Here is a 25,702-nt window from a genome sequence, read left to right as displayed (position 1 = left end):
ACGTTATTTTACATTGCATTGAAATCTAGTTTACATATTTGCTACAAAAAAAAACATGGGGCAAAGAATCAGGAAGAAAAAACAATATTGGTTTCAATGTATTGGAAATAATTGGGCCTTGCATAGACACGTGAAATCACTATATTTCCATAATACTTTATGAATTTAGTCTTGTTTCCTGCTTTTTCTCATGTCTGTACTAGAGTATTTGCCATGTGGTGCACAGCATAAATAAAATATCTGCTCTGTAAATGTTTCTTGCTTCAAAACAAAATTCATGCTTAACATTAAGACAGCACACCTTTTTTATTTAATGTGTGTGAATCATTCAATGTCAGACACTGCTCAGTGATCCCCATGGCAGGGTATAAAAACAAAATCGGCAATGAAATATATAATCATATTAAAATAATGTAGAACAAAACATTAATGTATGTACTATAAATCCTATATAATTTCAGGTCTGTGGTGAAGAGGTTGGATGTTAGTTGTTCCACAAATTGAGTCAGTAGTTTTCATAAATTGAGTCATAAATTGAGTCGTTAGTTTCCATAAATTGAGTCGTCAATTTCCACAAATTGAGTCATTAGTCTTCATAAATTAAGTCATTAGTTTCAAAAACTTGAGTCAGTTTCCACAAATTGAGTCATTAGTTTCCACAAATTAAGTAATTAGTTTCCATTATTTCAGTCATTAATTTCCATAAACCGATTCATTACTTTCTACAAATTGAGTCATTAGTTTCCATAAATTGAGTCATTAGTTTCCACAAATTGAGTCATTAGTTTCCACAAATTGAGTCATAGTTTCCACAAATTGAGTCATTAGTTTCTACAAATTGAGTCATAGTTTCCACAAATTGAGTTATTAGTTTCCACAAATTGAGTCATTAGTTTCCACAAATTGAGTCATTAGTTTCCACAAATTGAGTCATTAATTTCAACAAACTATACTATTAGTATGAAACTATAAACAATATTATGATATCATGAAACTAATAATCAAAACATGATCAAAAGTCCAGTCAAAATCTGGGGTCAAAAGAGTTTGACCAAAGTCATCTAGTCTGTTATTAAGCATTGTCAAGATGTAAAGTCAATGTGCTCTTGTATTAACTGTTACCCAACTTTTTGATATACCCAACATTACTCCTGTCCACATGGAGGGCTATTTCCTCGAGCACAGACTCGGGGAAATCTGCCATCTGAACGCTTTCGAGGATTCCAGTGCTCGAGTTTTTTCCCAAATTTATCCCCGAATTTATCCCTAGAAATTTAGGGGATTTCACAAGTTCCCTGAGTGGTACTCGGGCTCTACTGCCGTGTGAACGCTACATTTTGCGATCCTTGAGCACCAAGCTTGACCTGTGCATGGTGGTGGAGTTTCATCGCACTATGGTAGATGTACATTAAATATTGCAATTGTCGCTCATTCTGCCTCTTCTTTCTCAACAAGTTTTCTCCCAATCAACGGTAGCGATGCCAAATCTAGAACATCATCACCACTTTCCATCATCCCCCATCATGAATTTAAGTACAAACAAGAGCAACATGCTCTTCACAGATCGTGACATCGCAGTAATTGGTGCCTTTTGATGTTGGTGGTATGGTTTGTTTACGTTCTGCCGAATTATTATATTAAATAATATTTATCACTTTATATAATACTTTATATACGTGAGACATTTTTGAGAGAATAAAATCATTACATGTTCAATTCGCCGGTAGATCCGCCATGAGCTGTTGTGGCGTGTGGTGGTGAGCTATACGACATGTAATCGTTAGTGCACGCTGGTTCGAATCCGAACGGTTCTGATTTTTTCTCTCCTTTATTATAATGCCAGTTTGTCTGAGCTCAGTTTCTTTTCTTTAATTATACACAATAAAAACATGTTCAATTTCGCGCGATATTGCAGAGGTCACTTTCAGCTTTCGGTTGTAATTCTCGAACTGACGTCATCAGGCATTGCGAAACTCAAGGATTACAGGCCACAACGGAGTCGTGTGGACACGCATCGGGGATTGACTTAGGGATCGCAATCCTCGAGCACGCCGATCCTCGAAGATCCTATGACCGTCTGAACACGGCTATTGATATGTAAAACCATTTTAAGAGTGTAATATAATATATAAAGGTTCACCTAATCAACTGATTAACAGGCAAGTACCAAAGGTTCCAACTTCCAGTCCAGTGGGAATAGGTTCAAATGTCTAGTCTTGTCATGTCTAGTCTTTGGTGTAGTCTAGTCTAGTCTAGTGTAGATAAAAATTAAGTGATAGGTGACTTGTCCAGTTACTTTGCATCATTTATAGTAGTTCTCCTCAAATAGCAGGAAACGGGTTCAAAGGTCTAGTCTTTACACAATGATCTTGAGACTCCATCTTTAGGAATGGGTGTTAAGCTGTCAGTCTTGTGTATAGAGAGAAAGAGCATGTCATACCTATTATTCATATATATTGCAGTCAGTTTCGATAAGAGTAGGGTAAACCTAACCGTCCTAATCTGTCCTGATATGATCCAAAAAGGGCGGATATGGAAAGCAATGCTTCAGCACTGATTAAAAGCTGCCCTCTGTCATCCAATATAAAATTAAACTAAGTAAAGTGGTGCAAGCGTATGGTCATGGTCAGTCTAAATATATTAAGCAAGTCCAGAGCTAGCGACAGCTCCAACATCAGTTCAATCTGAAAGAAAAAGTCCTAGTCCAATGCAGAATTTACAGGTCCAACTACTCAAGTCTATGGTTGAAGTCATGGTTCTCATGCAGTCATTTTATATTCCATCTAAGTCTTGCGTAGAGTTAAAGAGTACATCAAGTGGTTAAAGTCTTGCAGAGTCTCAAAGTGTTTATTCATGCAGGTGTGTAGGCTCAGGCGATTGTTAAAAATAATCCGATTTCCATTAATTACTTTTTTTAATCGATTATTTTCGATGTATTGAACAGCATGTAACTGTAATAGGTTGAGCATCATTTGTTGAATAAAATCCCACTAAACATTGCTGTACATTTTAAGTAGAGAAAGATGTGTTTAACAGTTATTTCACTTGTTATTCTGGTTGAAGTTTCAGCTAATATTCACCTATAAAGATGCAACTACTTTAAAAAAAACCACCTATCAGTTGAAAAAATTGCTTAAATAATCTATTTGCTTAGAAAAACAGTCGATTATTTTCGATAAAATCTTATAATTGAGTACCCGATTTAAAAAAAATAATCGATTATTTTCGATTAATCTAAATATCGCCTGAGCCTGGCAGGTGAGCAGGTCAACAAAAAGGCTAGTCTGTATGTTTCATAAATAATTTGGCATGATTTGGACTTCCTGTGTAGTTTCTGTTCATTTTACGCAATAGAACCAAATTAGTTTGATCTTTCGATCGACCATTCATGCTTGGTCGATCCTTATTATTTATAAAATCAATTAATTGACGATTGTTAATTGTGAGTACATATGAATCTGTGCATGTAATGATATGACCAATACAAATTAACTATTGATTCTGATTAAGGGATCTGGAATTTTTTGTGGGACATGAGAGCACATCAGACATATCGAATTGCATTTTGAATACAGAGAATGTCTTTCTGATATCAAATAATTTTCATTTTTTGAAATTCACGATATTATAATACAAATTTTATGACAAATTATTAAAATTTGATATTTTGCACATTTTTGATATAAACAGTCCTCGAAGTAAATTTTTATAAATCTAATGATATATTCTTAAAGTGTATGTAGCTGGGAGGAAAAGCCAACAATCAATTGAAAATTTTGACCTTTCATATTGAAGATATGGATTTTTCCCCAAAAGACCTAATTTTTTGTGTGTTTTGGGAAATGCGAAAGGTCAAAATTTTCAATTGATCGTCGGCTTTTCATCCCACCTACATACACTTTAAGTATAAATCATCAGATTTATCAAGTTTACTTCGAGTACTGTAAAATATCAAAAATATCAATTTTTAATTATTTGCCATAAAATGTGTATTACATTGCGAATTTCAAAAATCTAAATTATTTGATATCAGAAGGACATTCTTCAGTATTCAGAATGCAATTCGATATGTCTGATGTGCTCTAATGTCCCACAATAAATACTGTCCAAACGTTCATACCCCAGCCCTTAATTAATTGATAGTTCATTAGTGTCAAGCATCAAAGCAACATTGATGTTTGATCCAAAGATTGAACCAATTCAGTTCTGTTGTCTTATGCATCAGCATCATCATCCTTCGGCTGCGGAGCAGGCGACTACAAGTTTCCTCCAGCTACATCGGTCTTGAGCCATTGCTGATAGTTGACTTTGACTCAGCATGCTGTTCATATCCCCCAAAAGACACTGGATGTATTTCCAGAACAAGGTTCGTAGCCGTCCGGGTTTCCGCTAGCCATGAGTTGGGACATACAATGCATACTCTTTTACTGGTTCATCGTCAGGCAAGCGGAATATATGCCCTACAAATTTCAGTTGATGAGTCCTGGCTTTCTCAACAAGTGGCGCTGTCTCTGTCAGATTGTAGATGGTAGAATTTGGTACTCTGTCTACTCTCTTGATTTTCAGCTTAATACGGTAGCAAGATGTACCAAATGAGTTGATTTTATTTTCCATATCCTTAGAGCATGTAGAGATAACCCACGATTCACAGCCGTATAGTAAAACAGTTATTTTTGTTAAATTTATAAACTTAAGCATACATCCTACTGAAATAAATACAAAATTGTTTGCATTCCCTGTTGCATAATCTTTAAGACACATTATTCAATAATTATTTCAGAAAATTGCATGAAATAAAACATCCACAAAAGACAGCTTTTACCTCAGACAATGAAATGCACTCACCCTATTATCTTTTGCAAAATTCCTTCGTACTGGCCGACTTATCGCGTAAAATCACGACTGTGTCACGGGATGCTACATAGATTTATCGGCGAATGAGGTGCTGATGTGATGATGGCATGTATCAACTAGCCAATCAGAAGCCGACTTCATGTTTACGCCATAAACTGTGCCAAAATAAAAACTGTGAAGGAATTTTGCAAAAGATAATACAATGCACCTGTGTTTGGAATATAAATAATGGCTTGACCCGTGTAATGCTATATTTTGCCTCTCTAGCCAGGAATGTGTGAGAAATAATTTGCTTAAGTATTCAAACATTAGATTGAAGTAAGATATCTGGTGGAAAGGTTTCACATTAAGCCTCGTAAACTTTGACTTTTACAGAGAAAAATCCTGGACATAATATTCCTTGTAATATCTATAAATATCAAGTTATCTATTAAATTATTCAAATATATTTACATAAATCATGATGTAAACATACTAGATACTTCTAACTAGATAAGCTTTTTTACAGCATAAACAGTAATCTGTGGTCCCATGTATGAACCTGATATCCCACACATACACTAAACAGAGAAAAAATGATTTGAAGTTTTTACTAAGTGCATGGCCCTATGTAAGAAAAATAATACTGCCTTCTATAGATAATAAGTTTGCAAAAAAAAACCCCAAAAGCCCGGATAACCAAAGATAGAAATAGTGTTACGCTACACAGCCATGACTATAACTCAAAAATGGTAAAATTGTGTGATATCAGGTTCATGCATGGGACCACAAGAGTTGAAAACATAGTTGTTACTGTTTTTATCAAGTTTTTATGTACATTCTGTATTTACAGCTGAGTTGTTAAGTTCACATTATATACACATGTATAATAATGAAGTTACATACTGTAGTGAAAATTAAAACAAAAATTGAGATAGAAGACAAGTAAATAATACCCAGCAAAAACAAAAATGTTTTTAAAACATTATAAACGTGTTATAACACGTTTTGGTTTTGGCCAAAACATTTTGATAACATGTAAATAGCGGGTTATATTAAGGTCATAAAAACCTTTTGAATATGTTTTGGGGGTACTACACCCCTGCCCAATTTTGTGCCAATTTTTGCATTTTTCTCAAAAATTATAATGCATTGATGACAAGTAAGATATGTATATTATAGGGGCAAGGTCTACAACTACTGCACTGGAAATTTTATTTCAGCACAGACAACAGTTGTGGAGTTACAGTCAAAAATGAGGGTAAACCAATAATTGATCAATATAATATACATGTCTTACTTGTCACCAATGCGCTATAATTTGTGAGAAAAATGCAAAAATAGGCACAAAATTGGCCAGGGGTGTAGTACCCCCTTAATAAAAATAACTATTTACTAAGAATGCTTTACATAATATTTTCAAAAATGTATTCGATTCTTATTAAATAACATTTTATACCCTTTATATAACCCGACATTTGAACATTTTCTATAAAACATTTTGTGTTTGCTGGGTAAGATATTCTGTTTTTGTATTCAAGTAATAAAAGAAGTTTTATGTACAGTAAAATATAAAGAATCCAGATGCAAATGCCGATAAATGTTTCAAAGTTTTTGAATTAAGGCGCTAGGCAACCAATAATAGAGTTTTAAATTGACACCCTACTTTAAAAAATCCCAGGTGAACTATGATCAACAAATGTTCTTATTATTTTATTTATACTTGTCCAGTTATGTTTGCTTATATATAAAACTGGGTAAAAAGAGACATCGGTTTTTGCATCTGAATTTTTTTTGTATAAAGCACACAATTTCCATTTCATGGACTTCTATAGACTTAAACATGATGTTATTTTGACATAGAATTAAAGACATTTACATTTTGAACATTTAAGCAATACACTCATAACAGGTTGTTATAGTCTGCCTAGTGGAATATGACCCTACACCAGTCCGGTCCGACTGCCTGATCAGGAAGTACTGCCGAATCTAGTTCCAGTAACTGTAACCATACTCTCTATGGTTACAGTGCTCTCTATTAATATCTATTCCACAAATACCGTAGATGTCATTATGTTTATGATAAAGACTGAAGTCTTGCTGGCAAGACTACTGCCGAATCAGTGCAATGCTCTATTTCAAATAGAGCATCTTTTAATATACCATTATTTCTTGGTTTGGAGTAAAGAAGTAGGTAAAATATATAAAATTATCAATGAATGTACAATTAGTAGTATTTTTTCATCAATTTTAGTTAAAATAAAGTTAATTTGCATATTTAAATCAAATTTTTAAAAACCGTTAGAAATTGTTTTGTCATTTAAATTATTTTCCTCCCGGTGGAATTTTTTTTCACCCGGTGAAAAATTGTCAACTTACATGTAGTTCATGTGTGTCAAAGTAAAATTTCCACCGATCTTTTATAAAATCACCATGAACAATTTTGTCCTTAGTCTGTCAAATTCGGAAGGGTTACCAAAGCCTGTGTTGCCTGACTCGGCAACATGCTGCCTGATTCGGCAGTACTTCCTGATCAGGCAGTCGGACCGGACTGTACACCAAAATGCATGGATCCAACACAAATGGAACAAGGGTCATGTTGCCAAGTTATATTGAACATGCATTAGAGAAAGACGGGAGTCTCCTGGAGTTCCTAGTGCAAAAACTGCTGCACTCGTTTTGTCTTTCCTCTTGCCATTCCAACATAAATTGCTTCATAGCAATCAGTGCAAATAAAAACTGTTATCTTTATTCATACCTGGCACAAACATTCTACTACCAGAGCAGCTTCAAGACATTCAAGATTCCAATAAATTCAAGCAAATTGTAACCAACCACTAAAACGTCTTTTGCAAGTGCAACCACCAACCTACTCGGATGGCTTCAACTATACTTGGAACATTAGGTAGAATTGTACAAGACAAGAGAAAATATGATTTGTACAGGATTTCAATGGATGGGGTCATGTTCCACCTTGTACATAACAGCCAATTGAGTTGTTAAGGGGGTACTACACCCCTGTGGTAAATGTGTGGCTACTTTTACATTTTTCTCAAAAAATGATAACACACTGGTAACAAAAGTTATATATATTATTGGGGCAAGGAATCCAGTTACTACACCGAAATTTCAGTGACTCAAGACAAGCGGTTCAGTATAATGGGAAATGAGGTACATCCTAGCGGTACCTTATTTCTTATCATAAATAACGAACCGCTTGTATAGGGTCACTGAAATTCCAGTGTAGTAATTGGATTCCTTGCCCCTATAATATACATACCTTTTGTTACCACTGTGTTATTAGTTTTTGAGAAAATGCAAAAATAGACCCAAATTTATTGAGGGGTGTAGTACCCCCTTAAAGGTCTTGTGGTTGTTCAGTAAATGACATGGTGATGTTTATACAATGTATTGCTGATATAAGCATGTCCAGCGAAATTAATAAGGTGTTACTGCAGACCAGCCTGATAACCAGGCAGGTTTGGTTCACCCCAGAAGAACTGCTCTGACAGAGCTTCCTCTTTAAATTGATGCCAGTGCAATACTCAGAGGACAAAGTGGCCGTCTCTTTTTCTTTTTTCTTTGTCACCCCAGGGCTCCTCTGAAATATGAGTCGGAGCCCTTTCTGCTGTGCCCTCATTTATGCCCCCATGCCCTAGCTTACAGGGGCATTTCGTGATCCACAGCCTCATCCCCCCACTTTTCTCAAAAAAAATTGAGATTTTTATATCACTGGAAACCTCTGGCTACATAATGTTTATGTACAAAATATTTCTTGCAGATTAATTAGTTTAGAAAAAATATCGAAAAATTTGAATTTCGTTATGGTGCACCAGAACGAAATTACAACCGAAGCAACTGAAATTTTGGGAATAGGTTTTTTTCGTGGATATCTAATGAAAAATGACATAAATAGAGGATGCTAGGATCACGAAATACTCCTTTAATATAAACAAGTTTCATAATAAACCACCTGATAAAACTCAAATGCATAGATTGAAATTATTCTGTGTACAGGTCTTTTCAAATGCATATATGTGACACGATCAAGGGAAATGAGTTGGATGTCGCTAATATTGATTTGGAGATATTGGCAAACAAAATTCTTTTGTTTTATATTGTTTCCAGCGATGATAAATTGACGTAACTTTGCAAAGAAAAGTCGTATCAACATGGGGTTTTCAGTTTCTGAATGCTCTAATTATCCTCTTTAGAAACATATGTAAACCTCATTTTCGACCAGGGTCGACATGCAACTCATTCCCTTTGATCATGTCACATATGTGATACGATCAACTCAACTTTTCAAGCAAAATCAATTGGAACTCGGGAAGTATTAAATTTTCAGTTCTTATAGGATAGTAAAAAGCATTTACCAAGCTTTCTTTTTGTAGAAAACCCCATTGAAATTGAACAGCCAGTTGAAAAATATGAGCAATTAAAGAGTTGCCAAAACAAGAGAAAACAAAAGGAAATATTTCCTTTGTTTGGCTATATCTCAAAATCAATATTTCCGAGTTCCGACTGATTTGCTTGATCGCATCACATATTTGTGACACAATCTGGTCCGTGGGGGCCAAAGGCGGCAAACTTGAAATTGAGATAAAGGCAAAAATATGGAGTAAAAAAACAATAAATTACATGAGAAAATAGACATCGCAAAACTTCAGAACCAAGTATGCTAGACTTTTGGTGTTTTCAGAAAATGATAGCCTAATGTTTGTGTAGGGTAATTAAAGTAACTAAATTTTCAAAAATGCCTCCTTTGGCCCCCATTGTCAAGATCATGTCACATTTTGCCTTTTTGCCTAAAAATTGATAGAATATGGAATTTTAACTTTTATTTCCAGTTAGTTTAAACTAAAGGATTAAGTTGTGTTTCTGATAAATTAGATCTGTATATTTCTCTGGATCAGGAGTAGGTACTGCTTTTGCTACAGTGTTCCTGGACAGTTTTCAAATGGACTCTTGTGTGATCATTTGTTGGCTTTTAAGTGGTTTACTGACAGGTAACTTGCTGGGTTTTAATGCTCCTTTAGAGTTGCTCTTCTCCAGTGACTTATGTTTCTTGCGTAGTTCTTTTTGTTCTGCCCACTTGATGCGATTTGATTTGACGCCAGTAAGCATAGGTTGGAAATCAGGTGACAGCTCTGTCATCACCTGGAAAAAAACAAAGGAATCACACACCATCAGTGGCGTAACTAGGGTTGGTAGCGCCCGGCCTGGGGCAAGAAACAAAATTGGCGCCCCTACACCCCACCTGAGAATATCTTAGATGCAGGCAGTGGCGTAGATAGGGGCTAAGGATACATAATGCCCCCCTCAATTCTTGAAACAATTGCACGTTGCCCCCTGCCCTCCCCACGTAGTTACGCCACTGCACACTATGAGAACAGTGAAGCTGGTACACCAAGCACTCATCAAAATGAAGACATGTCCAAGGTAAGTAGTGTATCCAAAGGCAGTTTCTTAAAGATTTTTTTGCCTTTTTGGTAATTTTGTACTTGGCTTTAAGCTTGGTCTTATAAGGACCCAAGCATGTGTACGCCCAGAATGACTGTTTAAACAAACAAACAAGCAAGCATGGCCGAGTATATTTCACCCTACTCAAATGAATGTCATTACCTCATACAGTGGTATGCATATTCCATCTAAGAATCCAAGTTGCATCTCAGGTAGTTCATCCTTGTTTCTTCTATCAAACATGGACTGAAAAGTACAAAGTAAACCCAATACAGATTATTTTCAAGCCTTGTTTTGGATATTGGGATGATGATGATGATGATGATGATGACTAATATTGACCTTGGTTTATATGCAGAATTTTGTGATACTAAGGCAATGGAAACAAATTAGTTCGATCTTTTGATCGACCATCGATGCTTGTTCGATCCTTATTATTTATGAAATTAATCAATTGGCTATTGTTAATTGTGATAACATGTGAATCTGTGCCTGTATTGACATTGACCAATATAATTCTGATTAATTAGTTGTTCATTCATCAATGACAAGCATCGAAGCAGCATCGACGGTCGATCCAAAGAGCGAACAAATTTGTTTCTGATGCCTAACATTTCTGAAGCACTTGTGCTAGGCCTACATAATACATCAACCTTGTCAAACACCCTTTAATACATGAAATAAAGCACAGCTCATGGGTTTCATATTTGATTGCAAAACTTTGCCAAATCTCATAGGTGTAAATCCAGATATTTTTGATAAGGATGGATGGTCCATACAATCACCCCCCCCCCCCCCTCAATGTTAATGCCTGTATGTGGGTTTCTGACCAAATTTACCTAATATCTGGCCATTTTCACCTAAAAAGTCTCAATTTTTGCACACTTTGCACAAATTTGTTCCACTTTTGCACCATATTTCACCATTTTAGCTTCAATATGGCAGAATTTTCCCCACACTGATGCTTCGCGTACATTTGTACCATTACTTATACTGTCACCAAAAGGTGCTGGATTCACTATATTCTAAGAAACATTTTACAACCCCATCCCTCCCAATGTCATAAAGAAATCTAAGCCTGCCAAATCCATATTGCCCACCCTAAGCAACAGCCTCATTTTCTAACACTGGGTCACATATGATTTGATTGTTCTCAAACAACATCACATTGAGTTTCCAATTTGGAAAATTGTATAAAACATTCAGTCATCTTATTTAATTCAGGTTCAGAAACTTTGGAATAAGCATAGAACCCCCTCTGCAACATAACACTAACCCTATGCCTAACACTAACCCTAACCCTAAACTTTAAAAACATATTCTGTAGTTGTGTCAATACTCACTGTTGGTTCCAAGTTGAGTTCATTCCTCTCTTTGTCTCCTTGGTCAAAGAACTCAGTGGTTACAAGCTCAGCAATCTAATCAAAATACAAAGAAACAATGTTGTCAATTGAAGGCCTTAAGCCTGATTCATACTGTCAATTGAAGGCCTGAAGCCTGCTTCATACGCAATTGATTTTGCTGCAATAGACTTCAAGCCATAGTTTTTCAACCTGCACAGTGATATAAGAGCTTGGTTAGCCCTTTGCACCTAAACTGAATTTGAATGTGGATGTTTTTATGGTACAAAAATAGTCATTCCCAACTTTTGCCTGAATCTGTTTTGTAAAATGTTTAAGAGCAGTATTCAGATAAAAGTTCAACATACGGTACTTCAATGTACAAAAATGCTGTACTTTGTTTGTCTCTGTTCCTCAAATTTGGCAAAGGCAAAAAACATGGACAAAGAATTGTTTATATTTGTAAATAATTACCTCATACATACATACATACATACACAATTCTTTTATAAAGCGCTGTTTCATCTAGATCACAGCGCATAAACAAATTCAAAGCATAAACACAATATAACAAACAAAGTGAGCAATAAAAACAGTCAACTTTTTGGGAAGAGATATGACTTCAGTAATTTCTTGAAGACTGGCAATGAGATTGCAGTACGGATGGTGATGGGTAAATTGTTCCACAGTCCAGGAGCAGCCAATGAAAAAGCTTTATTTGCGGCAGAGTGGAGAGACTTGGCATTTAATTTATGTACAGTAAGACGAGTTGTATCTGAAGCAGAGCGAAGTCCGGTACATGATTGATGGTAAGGTGTGAAACAAGAAGCTAGGCCTGAAGTGTGAAACAAGAAGCTAGGCCTGAAGTTTGTTCGGTTTATAATAGGTGAAAAAATGAGACTCATAACATCGTGTATTGATATAGAATGGCGTGCACGCTGCAAGCGCTAGTTGTGCCTTGCATAATGCATGACTAACACACGCTTGTGAATTAATGTGAGCGTAAGTTCAGACTGAACTGACTCATTCCATAAGAAAAACCAAATATTTTTCGCCTATTATATGCCGGACAAATTTTATGACATTGCAACCACTGTGATTGTGCATTTTATAATTTTATAAAATCCACTTTCATCAAATCTGTTTTATCATGTAGGCCTACCTTAAAAAAATGTCTATGTTATTTACAGCTGAATTGACTAATTTGTTACTGAAAATCACAACAAATAAATGTGGTGCAAAATGTGCCTAACCTTTTGTTGTATCCTCCATGGTTTTGTGCTTGCTGCGACATCACATGCTGTCATAAGCATTCCCCTGTTAGAATGAAAAAACACAATGAATAGTAGAAGATAGAAACATGTCAATAATTGCCTACCTTATCAAAATAACCACCACAATGCATCAACACATTAATTGCCAATGTAGTATGTGACTATGTGATTGCCTGATTGAATTGAATCTTGAAATATTCACATTTCACAAAATATTCACAAAATGATGATAAGATTGCAATAATATTGCAAACTTCTGAAAATTGGCATAAAATATTGACATCATCAATTTGTTGGTGAAATTGGGGTAATATAAGGCTAAGAAAATCGATCACGAAAAATGGAATAACTTTGCTAGACTAATGGAGTTTTCAACATTGAAAGATTCTATATTTAGAGCAAACTGCTTGTGAAAATAAAACTCATATTTCATGATTTCTATTACTGACTGCACATAATTTGTATTCTGTTGTTATGAATTCAAAATAAACACAGCCAAAAAAGAAAGTCTCCAGTAGTTCCATCCCCATTTAATCAGAGTCTGATGAGTTTATGGCAAAATAATTTATATAATAGTTTTCTATACACTTTCCTTCAAACGTTGATACCAAATTTGCTATAAATAGTTTAATCATCATGAGCATAGGAGCCGTTGTTTGGAAATTCGTGCAATTTTAAAAATGTCAAATCACGAATTGACCACGCAAAATCCAATGCATGGTATCAGCTTATTATGTGGCCTGAAGCAACCCGTACAGGAATCATTGCACACTTGCCTCGCACAATTGAAAGAGCGGGTATTTGATTTGCATTTTGACATGCATGGGTAAACCGTTAACCTGCCGGCCTATTCAGGCGACGTAATTCTTGGCACTCACGCTAGCTGTGCTACGTGATACAATTCCCTATGTCATTTTTAAAATTGCGCGAATTTCCAAACAACGGTTTCTATGCTCAAGATGATTAAACCTTTGATATCAAATTTGGTATCAACCTTTGAAGGAATGTGTATAGAAAACTATTATATAAATTATTTTGCCATAAACACATCAGACTCTGATTAAATGGGGATGGAACTACTGGAGACTTTCTTTTTTGGCTGTGTTTAGTATGCAAACCAGAGGTATTCAATCACATGCAATGTGCATAGACCAATTATTACATCGTCTGCAATTTGAGTAGATCTGGAAGAAGAACATACAATTACAGAGCCTGCGATTTTACTTGGTTTATTTTGTGAGATCACCGTAATCATGTGCACATAGTGATTGATATCTAAACAGATGTGCCCCACCCCCTTGTTTAAGCCAAACACTTGGAAATCAGTTTAATTAGTGCACATTTTTGGAAACTTAGTTCTCCATGGGGTAGGTTTCTGGGCATGATTCTGATATACTTTGGAAAACCTACAATACCGGTCAAAATTGTTGGAACACTTTAACATGGGTACTTCAAATATGGCATGCCCCCATCCCCTGATCAATGTTTGCAGTTTTTTTTTTCTTTGGTTGGTCGTGCACCTCTAGAGCAGCAAACATTGATTGATGGGACAGGGTTAGGTTTAGAAAACAGTAAAATTTTAGTATGTCAAGTATAACAGAAATAAGGTTTAAAACAGTCCTACTTTTGACCAGGATTGTAGGTTTACTTACTGGTGTATGATACTAATTGCCAATCCAGAACATACGATGCAACTACATATTGCATTAAAATAAAAGACGGCAGACTTTATCCCCCTCAAAAAGTGCAACAAAGATAAATGCACTTGGAGCAGCAAGGAAGGAAGCACAGTGCATTTTCTCAAGATACTGTTCCCATTTCTGCCATTGCAAATCAAAATCTTGTTTGGTGTAATAATCTTGTTTGTGGCTATAGTCATGGATTATCAGCACTACACCCAAGGTTTGTGAAATCTTAAGATATCTATGTTATGTGAACATAATAACTACCAACCCCTCACCTGAGTAACTCCTTGCGATGTTGATTGCTTCACACCTAAGGTTTGTGAAATCTTAAGGCCGTACTACACCCATATATTGGTTTGATTGGTCTAAAAAAATATTTTTTCATTTATAGCTAGGCGATATATGCACGGATCATGTGAAATAAAAAAAATTATGAAAAAAACCCGCAAAAGTGTTCTTTTTCACCTATTTGTCTTAAAGTTGATTGGTTGATAAGGACGCTTATTTTTTTAGCGATAGTACCAGGCGGCATAGGAAGCGCAACACGTGACGTTCGAGGCTGGCGACTAAGATACAGGGCTGACGGCCCCATTCACAATACACGGTTAGCAATTACAAGTGGAAAATTAACATACTTGCAGTGGGGTACTTTGTCGAACCCCGACGGTTTTAGAGTAAGATAATTTTGCTTTGACACCACATAACAAATTTAGAATTGTTTGTGAAGATTTCATAATTATGTGTTAATCCAATGGCGACCTCAAAATTGGCGATATCATTTCCATCACCGCCTGGATAGTACGTAGGCAATCTCCATAGGGATGGGCGATACCAGCTTTTGGTACTGATTGTCCATCTAGAGCAGTCAGGGGTTGTGGGAAAAAAAAAAAAAAAAAATAAAATAAAATGAAAAAAAAATATGGCATGGAGCGCTTTTACGACGCAGGGGTTGTCTGAGGGGGATGTTCCCCTCAGAAGTAAGAAACTTGTGCAAAATGAAGATCTAATTGAGTGGTGGACAATTTTGGCACTATAGGCTATAGTGTAAAATTTTAGTTGAAAAAGCCACAAATTTGTAAAATTAATTCCCTATAAATTGTGTTAACATAGGAAATTTGCAAATGTCGAAAGAAGAGCGAAAATGGTCATATGTTTATCCACTACGCTGTCTGAGGACGGATGTTCCAAAGTTTGAAAAATTTGCAAAATGAAGGTCCAATTCAAGCCATTTGGTGCATCATTTTTACACCATTCAAAACAATTGCTTTAAAAAAAAGGGCCCGAACTCAATTTTCAAAATTTGAGATTCGTAAACATGGTTAAAGCCGGCCTGCATAAATCGCCGGGATGAAGTCGGTAGGGATAATGACTTTGGCGGCAAAATGTGACGGACCCTGTATCGGCGGGGCCGCACTAGAAATTTGCACATGCTTTTAGGATGCGGACCCGCCTTCAAGCCCAATTATTATAGGACCTACTTCCAATCGACCCGACTACTGCGGGTTTTTCTCTCCTCCTTTTCTCCCTTTTCTCTACTCCTTTCCCCCTTTCTCTTCTCTTCTCTTCTCGCCTTTCCTCTCTTTGGGGGGTAGCCAGTCAGTCGGCGCCCCCCTGAAACCGCGCCTGAAATGAGTAGGATATGTTTGTTCAGGGGATGCGGGGTACGTGTGGCTGTAGGCCTACCACATGATGAACTAAACTTACTCTTCGTGGGATCACGAATCGTAAACACAAACAACACAGGTGATAATAAAACCAGTAGCAAACATCACTTTAATCAACTAGATGCAACAAGTTTACAACTTTCTTTTTAAAGCCTAATGTACGATCGTTTTAAATTTTTTAAAGGCCCATTCAGTGATTTGCTCATCCAGAAGATCGTAAAAATCATCAAAATTCAGATTTCGGTACTTTTGTCATTGTCATAGATCTGCTAAACATAGCCTATCTGAGTGGCTCAGCCGAAGACATTTTACATTTAATCTGTAATTTAGATACTGATAGTATCTAAATTAGCTACTGTGTATTTGAATGGGGCTTCAACCAGTGGCTTAGCTGGGATTTTTTTCCAGGGGGGGGGGGAGGGCCAAATCCACCAAACAAAAATTTAGACGCCCCTTCCTCAACAGCCCGAAAAGGTTTACCCAATTTTTTTTCCGGTGGTTTGAGAAAGTGAAGAGAGAGAGAGAAAAGCAACACATTTTGATATTATATAGGTAGTACCATCCCCCCCCCCCTTCTCCCCCTTTTTTTCCCCCTCTCTCTCTCCTTTTCCTCTTTTTTCCTTGAGCTAGGGGCGGGGCCCGATAGCGCCAGGGGCGGGGCCCAAACAGGCAATTTTGGCAGCTACGCCACTGGCTTCAACTTCGTCAGTAGGCCTACTGCTGGTTTTTTTTTCCGTTTTTTTTTTAAAATTTATCATTTTAAAAAATACCAAATGACAATTTGAATGACTTATCCTTCAAACAATTTTAATTTTTTTTACACTTGCGCTGGGATCACTGAATGGGTCTTTAATATGCAATCATTATGAAAGTTCCCAATACATTTGGAGGCGAAAAACATTGGAAATTTGCAAAAAAACAACATCATAAACTTCACCTCTATCACTCGAAATATCTCAAGACACATGATATCACGCCATGGTATGCCGCTGAGTATATCCCATAGACAATCCCGGGGACAATCCATTGGAATTAAATCACTATACCGCACAAAGGGGCATTCGGTGAGAGCAAAATGTAAAAAATATGGGGTCATTGGGTGAGAACATGACCTTATTTTTAAATGGAATCTTTGGGTGAGAGCCGAACAGCGCCATAAAATAAGCAACAAAATCAGTGATAAATGAAAGTTGCTGTTCAAATTGAACTTGTAAGGGTCTTTGGGTGACAGATCAAATGGAAAAATCAGGTGGTGGTCGCATTGCATTCGCTAAATTCAGTAAATTTTCATCTTCAACCGTCCGGGATTATTTTGAAATTTTAAAACGATTGAAATATCACAAACAAAATATAGGCCTATGTTAAATAAATAATATAAATACAAACTAAAACCGTTGGGGTTCGATAAAAATATGGTCTTTGGGTGACAGCGATGCTGAAAAAGGGGGTCTTATCCAGCCCTAGGCCTACATACGCGTCACCTCCAAAGTTACCGAGTGCCCCCCCCGGCCTGAAGTCGAGAATGAAAGATTAGAATATTTGCTTATAATTATTTGTTTACAATTTTCGAATATTTTTGTTTTCAATACGTTTCATAATTATACATTTTATTTTTTCTATTATATTCTGTCAAAAGTAGCCTATCGTATGGCCGATACCAATTAATGGTATCGACCCACAGTACCGATCGGCGGTATCGGAAGTTTCAAGTATCGCCCAACCCCGAATTTCCCGAAAATACAAAATTATAATGGCGACCTCCACAAACATGGAAATATCATCTGGCAGGAATTGTTTCAAGTGAAATAGAACGGATTGTCTTCTCTGATGTAAGTAAAAATGGTGGCATATTAATTATGCTCCAACATACAATGTAAACGTTCTCACTTAAGTTGATTTTGTGCAACAAGTTGCGACAAATTAACATTTTTATCCCAAACACATGTACTTGTGATAGCGTTTACATTATATTCAGTCTTTGTGTTTTACTGAGATGGCGACCCTAAAAATCGCCTAGAACTAAAAACCAAGCATTATCTTATCATTAAGATTTTACTGTTTCAAACCTGAAACAGATGTGCTGGCTAGCGAACACAAATTTTGCATATTATTGTCAACTGGAAGGGGAAAAAAGAAGTTTATTTTCTTTAATAATGATAAGTGATGCCAAGCATGTGTTTTCAAAGCTGTGCATAATTAATGCATTTCCAAAAAATATATATTTTGGTACTTTTAGGGTCTGACATTAATGCTTAATTTGTGCGTGTGACTGGTTTCACGGTAGCAATTCTGAAATTTTAGATATACTCCAATTTGTAAAGTGCCCCCATGTACCGCTTTTGGGCATGTCCTTTAAAAGCATGTAAGCTACATCGATACCGATGCCACCAATAGAACGAGAAGAGTTGCCCCTTCATTTTGCATACCACTTTGACCAATTTTTTTTCTCATTTCTTCACAAAATGCAAAAAAAAACTGCCAAAAATGTGATGGGTGTAGTACCCCCTTAAGATATCTATGTTATGTGAACATGATAATTACCAACCCCTCACCTGAGTAACTCCTTGTGATGTTGATTGCTTCACACCTAAGGTTTGTGAAATCTTAAGATATCTATGTTATGTGAACATCATAATTACCAACCCCTCACCTGAGTAACTCCTCGTGATGTTGATTGCTTCACACCTAAGGTTTGTGAAATCTTAAGATATCTATGTTATGTGAACATGATAATTACCAACCCCTCACCTGAGTAACTCCTTGTGATGTGATTGCTTCACACCTACGGTTTGTGAAATCTTAAGATATCTATGTTATGTGAACATGATAATTACCAACCCCTCACCTGAGTAACTCCTTGTGATGTTGATTGCTTCACACCTAAGGTTTGTGAAATCTTAAGATATCTATGTTATGTGAACATGATAATTACCAACCCCTCACCTGAGTAACTCCTTGTGATGTGATTGCTTCACACCTAAGGTTTGTGAAATCTTAAGATATCTATGTTATGTGAACATGATAATTACCAACCCCTCACCTGAGTAACTCCTTGTGATGTTGATTGCTCCAGTTTGGTTTGCCGTTCTTTAGAAGCTCAAAGAATTCACCTCTGACCCTGCATAAAGGTAATTGTTGACAAAACAGTAAATTAAGCCTTGCACATTTAAAACACGGAACAATTTAAATCATACAAAGTCATGAGAATTTGCATTTCTTGCATGAAAACAAAAACAATTGAGTGCATGTCAGTAATCAGGTGATTAATTGACAATAAAATTAAAATAAGGCCAAAAACAAAAAAGATTTGTCTTTCAAACTGGCTCGCATAATATAGAAAGTATAAGAAAGCCATCCTAGCATGTAGCCCTATGTAAGGGCTGGGCCTTTTTACAAGCTGTTTTTTTTCACCCAGGCTTCAGCCTGGTGATATTACATTCAGTTTAGACCTTGTCCTTTGAACCCAAATTGGCTACTTTGAAACGAAGTAGCCAAATGCATTTGCTTCGTCCTCATTAAAATTATTTTACAGGATAATGCAGAGTATCTAATGGATCTGCAGGCTACTAAAAACTAACCTCACTCCCCATGACAAAATTCATAAAACTATATTCAGTAGTGCTTGACTTTACCCAGGGAATGGATGGAATATTAACCTCATTCAAGTCCCCATGACAATTATTCGTACAGCTGTTCTGTAGCCTATGAAGTTATTTTTTGACATATAGGGATGATGTTGCAATATGAAAGTTGACATGGCGAATGGCCATGGCCACTAATTCATGAACTTGGCTAGCTGGCTGGCTGGTCTGAGGTCACACTTCTTAAACATCTATGATTTGAATTGCATTGTTGTTCTCATCACAGACTGAATTAGAAGGAACCATTAAATTACTACTATTAAAGTCTGCTATTATAATCGGACACTAAATTAATTGTAAAAAATCCTCCTGCTCCCATCATGCAAGTTATTCCACTTAGACTGTTTGATATAGGCCTACTTTTATCAAAATATTAAGCATTGATTAAGCATTTGCCAGTGAAACATTCTCACTCACAAAAATCACAGATACTCAACATGAGAATCTGTGCAATGTTTGACAGAGAAGGTCACTAAATCTGGCCGTCACAAGTTCATAATTAGTTTTGATTGATCTTCATGTACCAAATCATTTACTTTAAATTGATATCCTAGCTGTGACCTCTGAGCCAAATGTTCTATAGCATAGTAACACCACATGCATTCATATACATTTATATACAAACATATTGGCATATAATGGGATTGATGTTCTCTGACTGCAGTCAGAGGGCTACATGTAGTACCAGTATGGCTAGTAGTAGCATACAGGTAGTTCATATACTTATTCAGCAATCATAGCTCAGTTGTGGAGTACTAGTTCTTTGGTTGAATCACCACCTTCTAAGTTCTTGACTGATCAGAAGACCTGTGTTTTATATAGGCTTACTGCATACACTGCCTACCTCTTTGCAGCTATGTGGAGCCAAGGTGGGACAGTTTGGGGGGGGGTTGTGCAGTCATGTGACCTCCAGTGCGGCCTGGGTACTCCCTTTTAAAGGGATTTTTATTAGTTTAAAATTTATTTTAAAAATCTGATTTAAAAAAAGCATAGCCCATAGAAAAAATGTTTGAGAGACATTATTTTTGCCTATCATTAAAATTATAGCTTCAGATCAAAGCAGGTTCTTGTAATGTGTTTGCATAAAATCCAGACAGTTTTGGCAAGTATACATGTAACAAGTACAGTATTAAGTGCAAGCTATTACAATATTTATCTTTTCCTTGTCTCTTTAGACTTGTCTGAGTCATTGCATTTTACTGCAATATTTAGCCATGATGACAGGCTATTCTAATGATGGGGTTTGTTTCATATCTATATGTTTCAGGAGAATTCAGATTTTTAGCTGCAAAGAGGAAATTGCACAGACAATTCTTATGAATTTGAAAATTCTATACTTAGGTCCTGTAGCCAGGGGGTTGAGAGGTTAGATCAAACCCCCTAAAACATTCAAACTCTAAAAGATAAGGTAAGAAAAAGGGGAACAGGGAGAAAGGAAGAAGTGAACAGGAAAACTATAAGGAAAATGGAAAAAGAATCTAAATTTTTTTTTAAAGTCAATAACTATACCTGAAATATAGCAAGTGATAAAAAGGGGGTTTTGTAATTGTTGTCCATAGCTTTGAACATTTTTAAAGTAGGACGTCATAATCGTACATGTCACTGCATTTATTCAAAATTTGAAAACTTAAAGTAATATCTAGCAATCAGTCCCTTGGTATAATGACCATTACCCAAAGATGACAAATGCAAATTTGTATCTGTGATGGAACAGCCAATAATGTGAAAGGAGAAGGTAATGTCAACCTGAGGACATCAAACATAAAAATTGCTAATATGTGACCAGTTCCGACAAAACCAGGAACAAGTCACATTTTTGACATTTCGTGATTTGAATACAAATGTAAGCACGGGACAATAAGCTTCAAAATGGTACTAAAATTATATACATAGCATCAATACTTTTCAAGATATGGATAATTTTGTAAATGATACCTTGATATTTTTGCCAAATTGCTAGTCTGTGTAATGTGCTAATTAGTTTCCTGCCTTGCACAGGATTGAATAGGGATTATCATAGTTAAACTGTCAATTATTGATTAAACCTCTTTTTAATAATAGGATTTGAAAGTCCACTTAGTCCCAAGGTCAAATACCATAAAATAAGAATTCCAAAATTTGATTTTTTTTTATGGGAATGTCATCTTTAAAGGCCTATAACTTAAAAAAACATGCCTGGCGACTTGTTCCGGGTTTTGTTTGAGCTGGTCACATATGATAAAAGAGGTGGTTTAGAACAGACAGAATAAATGTATAATGCATCTAAAAGAGGTGGTTTGGACCAGACATTAAAAGGTATAATGTGTCTACAAGTCTAAAAGCATTCCTTTTTGTACTTACTTGATGTGTAAGGCTAGATCTGTTGCCAGAATAGAATGCTTCAATACATTCATCACTTCACTGTACTGTTCTGGAATCATGTTGGAAAAGATGTTATGTCCCTGTAAAAAAATGGGAAAAGAATACAAAATATACAATATAGTATATAGTACGTACAATGTAGTATGATTTGCAACCATGTTTTCATTTTGACAACAAATCAACATGCAGATATGGCATCTCCATCCACTACTCAAAATATTGGACCTGCCTGTCGTCTATCCGACATGATAGAGGATAGTAAAAACAAAAATTCCTATCGTTTGTTCTCTAAATTGTACATCTGATGGTGAGTTAATTCCATCTCTGAATCCTGAGATGAAAATAAAAAACTCAAAGATTTTATCAAAAGTACAACACTTTAGGCCTTGTGAAACATGATATTTTGGTATTTGGAATGTTAAGCAGAATGAATTAAAAGTGTCACAAAATACATTAGGCTCTTGATCACATAATTCTGCGTTTTCTAATAAGCTTAAATCTACCTTATTTCTTTAGGATTTTGCTATGTTTAAAAAATGTTCAAACTTATTCCTCAACCCCCACCTATCACATTATGTTTAATACAATTGTTGCCCAGATTTCCATACTTTTCATGCTATAATTCTGAATTTCTGATGTGCAGAATTCTGAATTTTTTGAAGTTTTGTATCTTCTAGGAAGGCATAATGTTTATACTTACTTGACTACTCAGGATCATAACTGCATGGTTAAAATGATGGTACTCCATTGTTGCTTTGGAGCCATACAACTGAACTAAGGCAGATTGACTCCTGGATAAAATAAGAATCAAATGTCAGTGTATTGACCTTAGATAAAATATTTTATAGTAAACTGGCCTCAAAAAGAAACTTATAATTGTTCACATGGTCATATCTTTAAATCCTCTCCATAAAAATGAACAAAAATTGCACACAGGATTACTTTCCGTGTCAGTGCATTTTACTGTTGTGTCAGTTGGACAACTGCTTGGTTACTGACATGTGTTAGAGTAGAGTATTGAAGTTATCCTGTGTGTAATTTTTGTTCATGTACAGGCGAATAATTGGAACCCAACAAGAGAAATCTGTTGGGATGTGATTTTTGGTCCAGGAAGGTGTTCCATGTCAGTGCATTTTGCTGTTGTGTCAGTTGGACAACTGCTTGGTTACTGACATGTGTTTAGAGTAGAGTAATCCTGTGTGTAATTTTTGTTCATTTTTATGGAGGGGATTTTAAGATATGACCTTGTGAACAAATAAGTTTCTTTTTGAGGCCAGTTTATATTTTACATGGGACTTGCACTCACAAAATGAGCATAAACTTAACAAAAAAAAACTTTGTGAGATATTCCAGATATGAAATCAATATTTCTTTCAGAATTTATTTTCTATTGATTTTGTTATGTTTAATGGACTGTAATTTCTACAGTGCCCTGCCAACATCATGCTCATTTTGTGGGAGAAGATCACACATAATGTAGATATATGTGATGTGATTAAGCAAAATGAGTTGGATTTCAGGAAAATTGAATAGCCAATAATAGTAAAAATCTGAATTTTATTGTTCTAAGTAACACTAATGTGACCATATATCTGGAACCATAAGTCTAATGATGATGCGGTTTTCAGCAAACAAAATAAAGCTCTAAGAATGACTCATGCATTGGAATTGAAAATTGAAAAACTGAATCGATATAGCTTGATCACATCACATATTATGTCACCAAATGTGGTTCAAATTTACATCACATATTACCCAGCAAACACAGAAATGTTCTTAAAATGTTTTTTTCAAAACCTTTTAATAACATTTAAATGTCGGGTTATATAAAGGTCATAAAAACGTTTTTAAAACGTTATTGAAAATATTTTGGACAAACATATTTCGCAAAATATTTTTTCAACCCCAAAATAACATTCTGTTAAGAAGTTTTCAAGAATGTTTTTGGAATGTTATTAAAACGTTTTTATACCATTTATATAACCCGACATTTAAACGTTTCATGTAAAACATTTTTGTTTGCTGAGCAGTAGATTATCAAAAATGTTTTTAAGGTTATGAAAACGTTTTATACTCTTAATATACCCTTTATATAACCCGACATTTAAACGTTTTCTGACAACCTTTTATAACCTTTTGCGAATGATGTCGAAAACGTTTTGTGTTTGCTGGGTATGTCACCAAAAGTGGTTCAAATTAACATCACATATTCTGTCACATAATGTGGTTCAAATTAACATCACATATTATGTCACCAAATGTGGTTCAAATTAACATCACATATTATGTCACCAAATGTGGTTCAAATTAAAATCACATATGTGTACATCCATATCAAAACGATGCATTTGTCGGCTGCTACATGTGTCTCATTTCACATAATAACTAAGAATAAATACCAGATTCATCTGAAGTGGAGGTCACTCCAAATCAATCATCAAGTCACATGATTTAGGAATACAAATAACATTCCTTCACCATGTGACTTTGAGGTGATTTGAAGTGACCTCCACTTGAGATGAGTCTGGTATTTATTCCTGGCCATTATGTGAAATGAGACACATGTAGCAGCTGACAAGTGCATCGTTTTGATATGGATGTACACATGTCACCAAAAGTGATTCAAATTAACATAACATATTCTGTCACATAATGTGGTTCAAATTAACATAACATATTCTGTCACATAATGTAGTTCAAATTAAGATAACATATTCTGTCACATAATGTAGTTCAAATTAACATAACATATTCTGTCACATAATGTGGTTCATATTAACATAACATATTCTGTCACATAATATGGGTCATATTAACATAACATATTCTGTCACATAATGTAGTTCAAATTAACATCACATATTCTGTCACATAATATGGTTCAAATTAACATAACATATTCTGTCACATAATGTGGTTCAAATTAACATAACATATTCTGTCACATAATGTGGTTCAAATTAACATAACATATTCTATCACATAATGTGGTTCAAATTAACATAACATATTCTGTCACATAATGTGGTTCAAATTAACATAACATATTCTATCACATAATGTGGTTCAAATTAACATAACATATTCTGTCACATAATGTGGTTCAAATAAACATAACATATTCTGTCACATAATGTGGTTCAAATTAACATCATATATTATGTCACCAAAAGTGGTTCAAATTAACATCACATATTCTGTCACATAATATGGTTCAAATTAACATAACATATTCTGTCACATAATGTGGTTTAAATTAACATCACATATTCTATCACATAATGTGGTTCAAATTAACATAACATATTCTGTCACATAATATGGTTCAAATTAACATAACATATTCTGTCACATAATGTGGTTCAAATTAACATAACATAGTCTGTCACATAATATGGGTCATATTAACATAACATATTCTGTCACATAATGTGGTTCAAA

General features: G+C 35.4%; 1 protein-coding gene across 1 annotated transcript in view; it reads right to left on the bottom strand.

Moving 5' to 3' along the window:
* Positions 1 to 9,654: 9,654 nt before the first annotated feature.
* Positions 9,655 to 25,702, bottom strand: part of LOC140139678 (dual 3',5'-cyclic-AMP and -GMP phosphodiesterase 11A-like) — a 91,234-nt gene continuing 75,186 nt past the window's right edge. Inside the window, exons 7-13 of the mRNA XM_072161411.1 lie at positions 22,962 to 23,052; positions 22,241 to 22,341; positions 19,300 to 19,377; positions 12,890 to 12,953; positions 11,640 to 11,714; positions 10,459 to 10,542; positions 9,655 to 9,993 (exon numbers count right to left, since the gene is read on the bottom strand). Coding sequence (XP_072017512.1) covers positions 9,790 to 9,993; positions 10,459 to 10,542; positions 11,640 to 11,714; positions 12,890 to 12,953; positions 19,300 to 19,377; positions 22,241 to 22,341; positions 22,962 to 23,052 — 697 coding nt within the window. The 3' untranslated portion in view covers positions 9,655 to 9,789. The remainder of the gene's footprint in view (positions 9,994 to 10,458; positions 10,543 to 11,639; positions 11,715 to 12,889; positions 12,954 to 19,299; positions 19,378 to 22,240; positions 22,342 to 22,961; positions 23,053 to 25,702) is intronic.

Source organism: Amphiura filiformis, chromosome 1 (genome assembly GCF_039555335.1).
Source record: "Amphiura filiformis chromosome 1, Afil_fr2py, whole genome shotgun sequence".
NCBI classification, from domain to species: Eukaryota; Metazoa; Echinodermata; class Ophiuroidea; order Amphilepidida; family Amphiuridae; genus Amphiura; species Amphiura filiformis.
The sequence above is the reverse complement of the archived record's forward strand: the minus strand, read 5'-3'. Positions and strand labels throughout refer to the sequence as shown.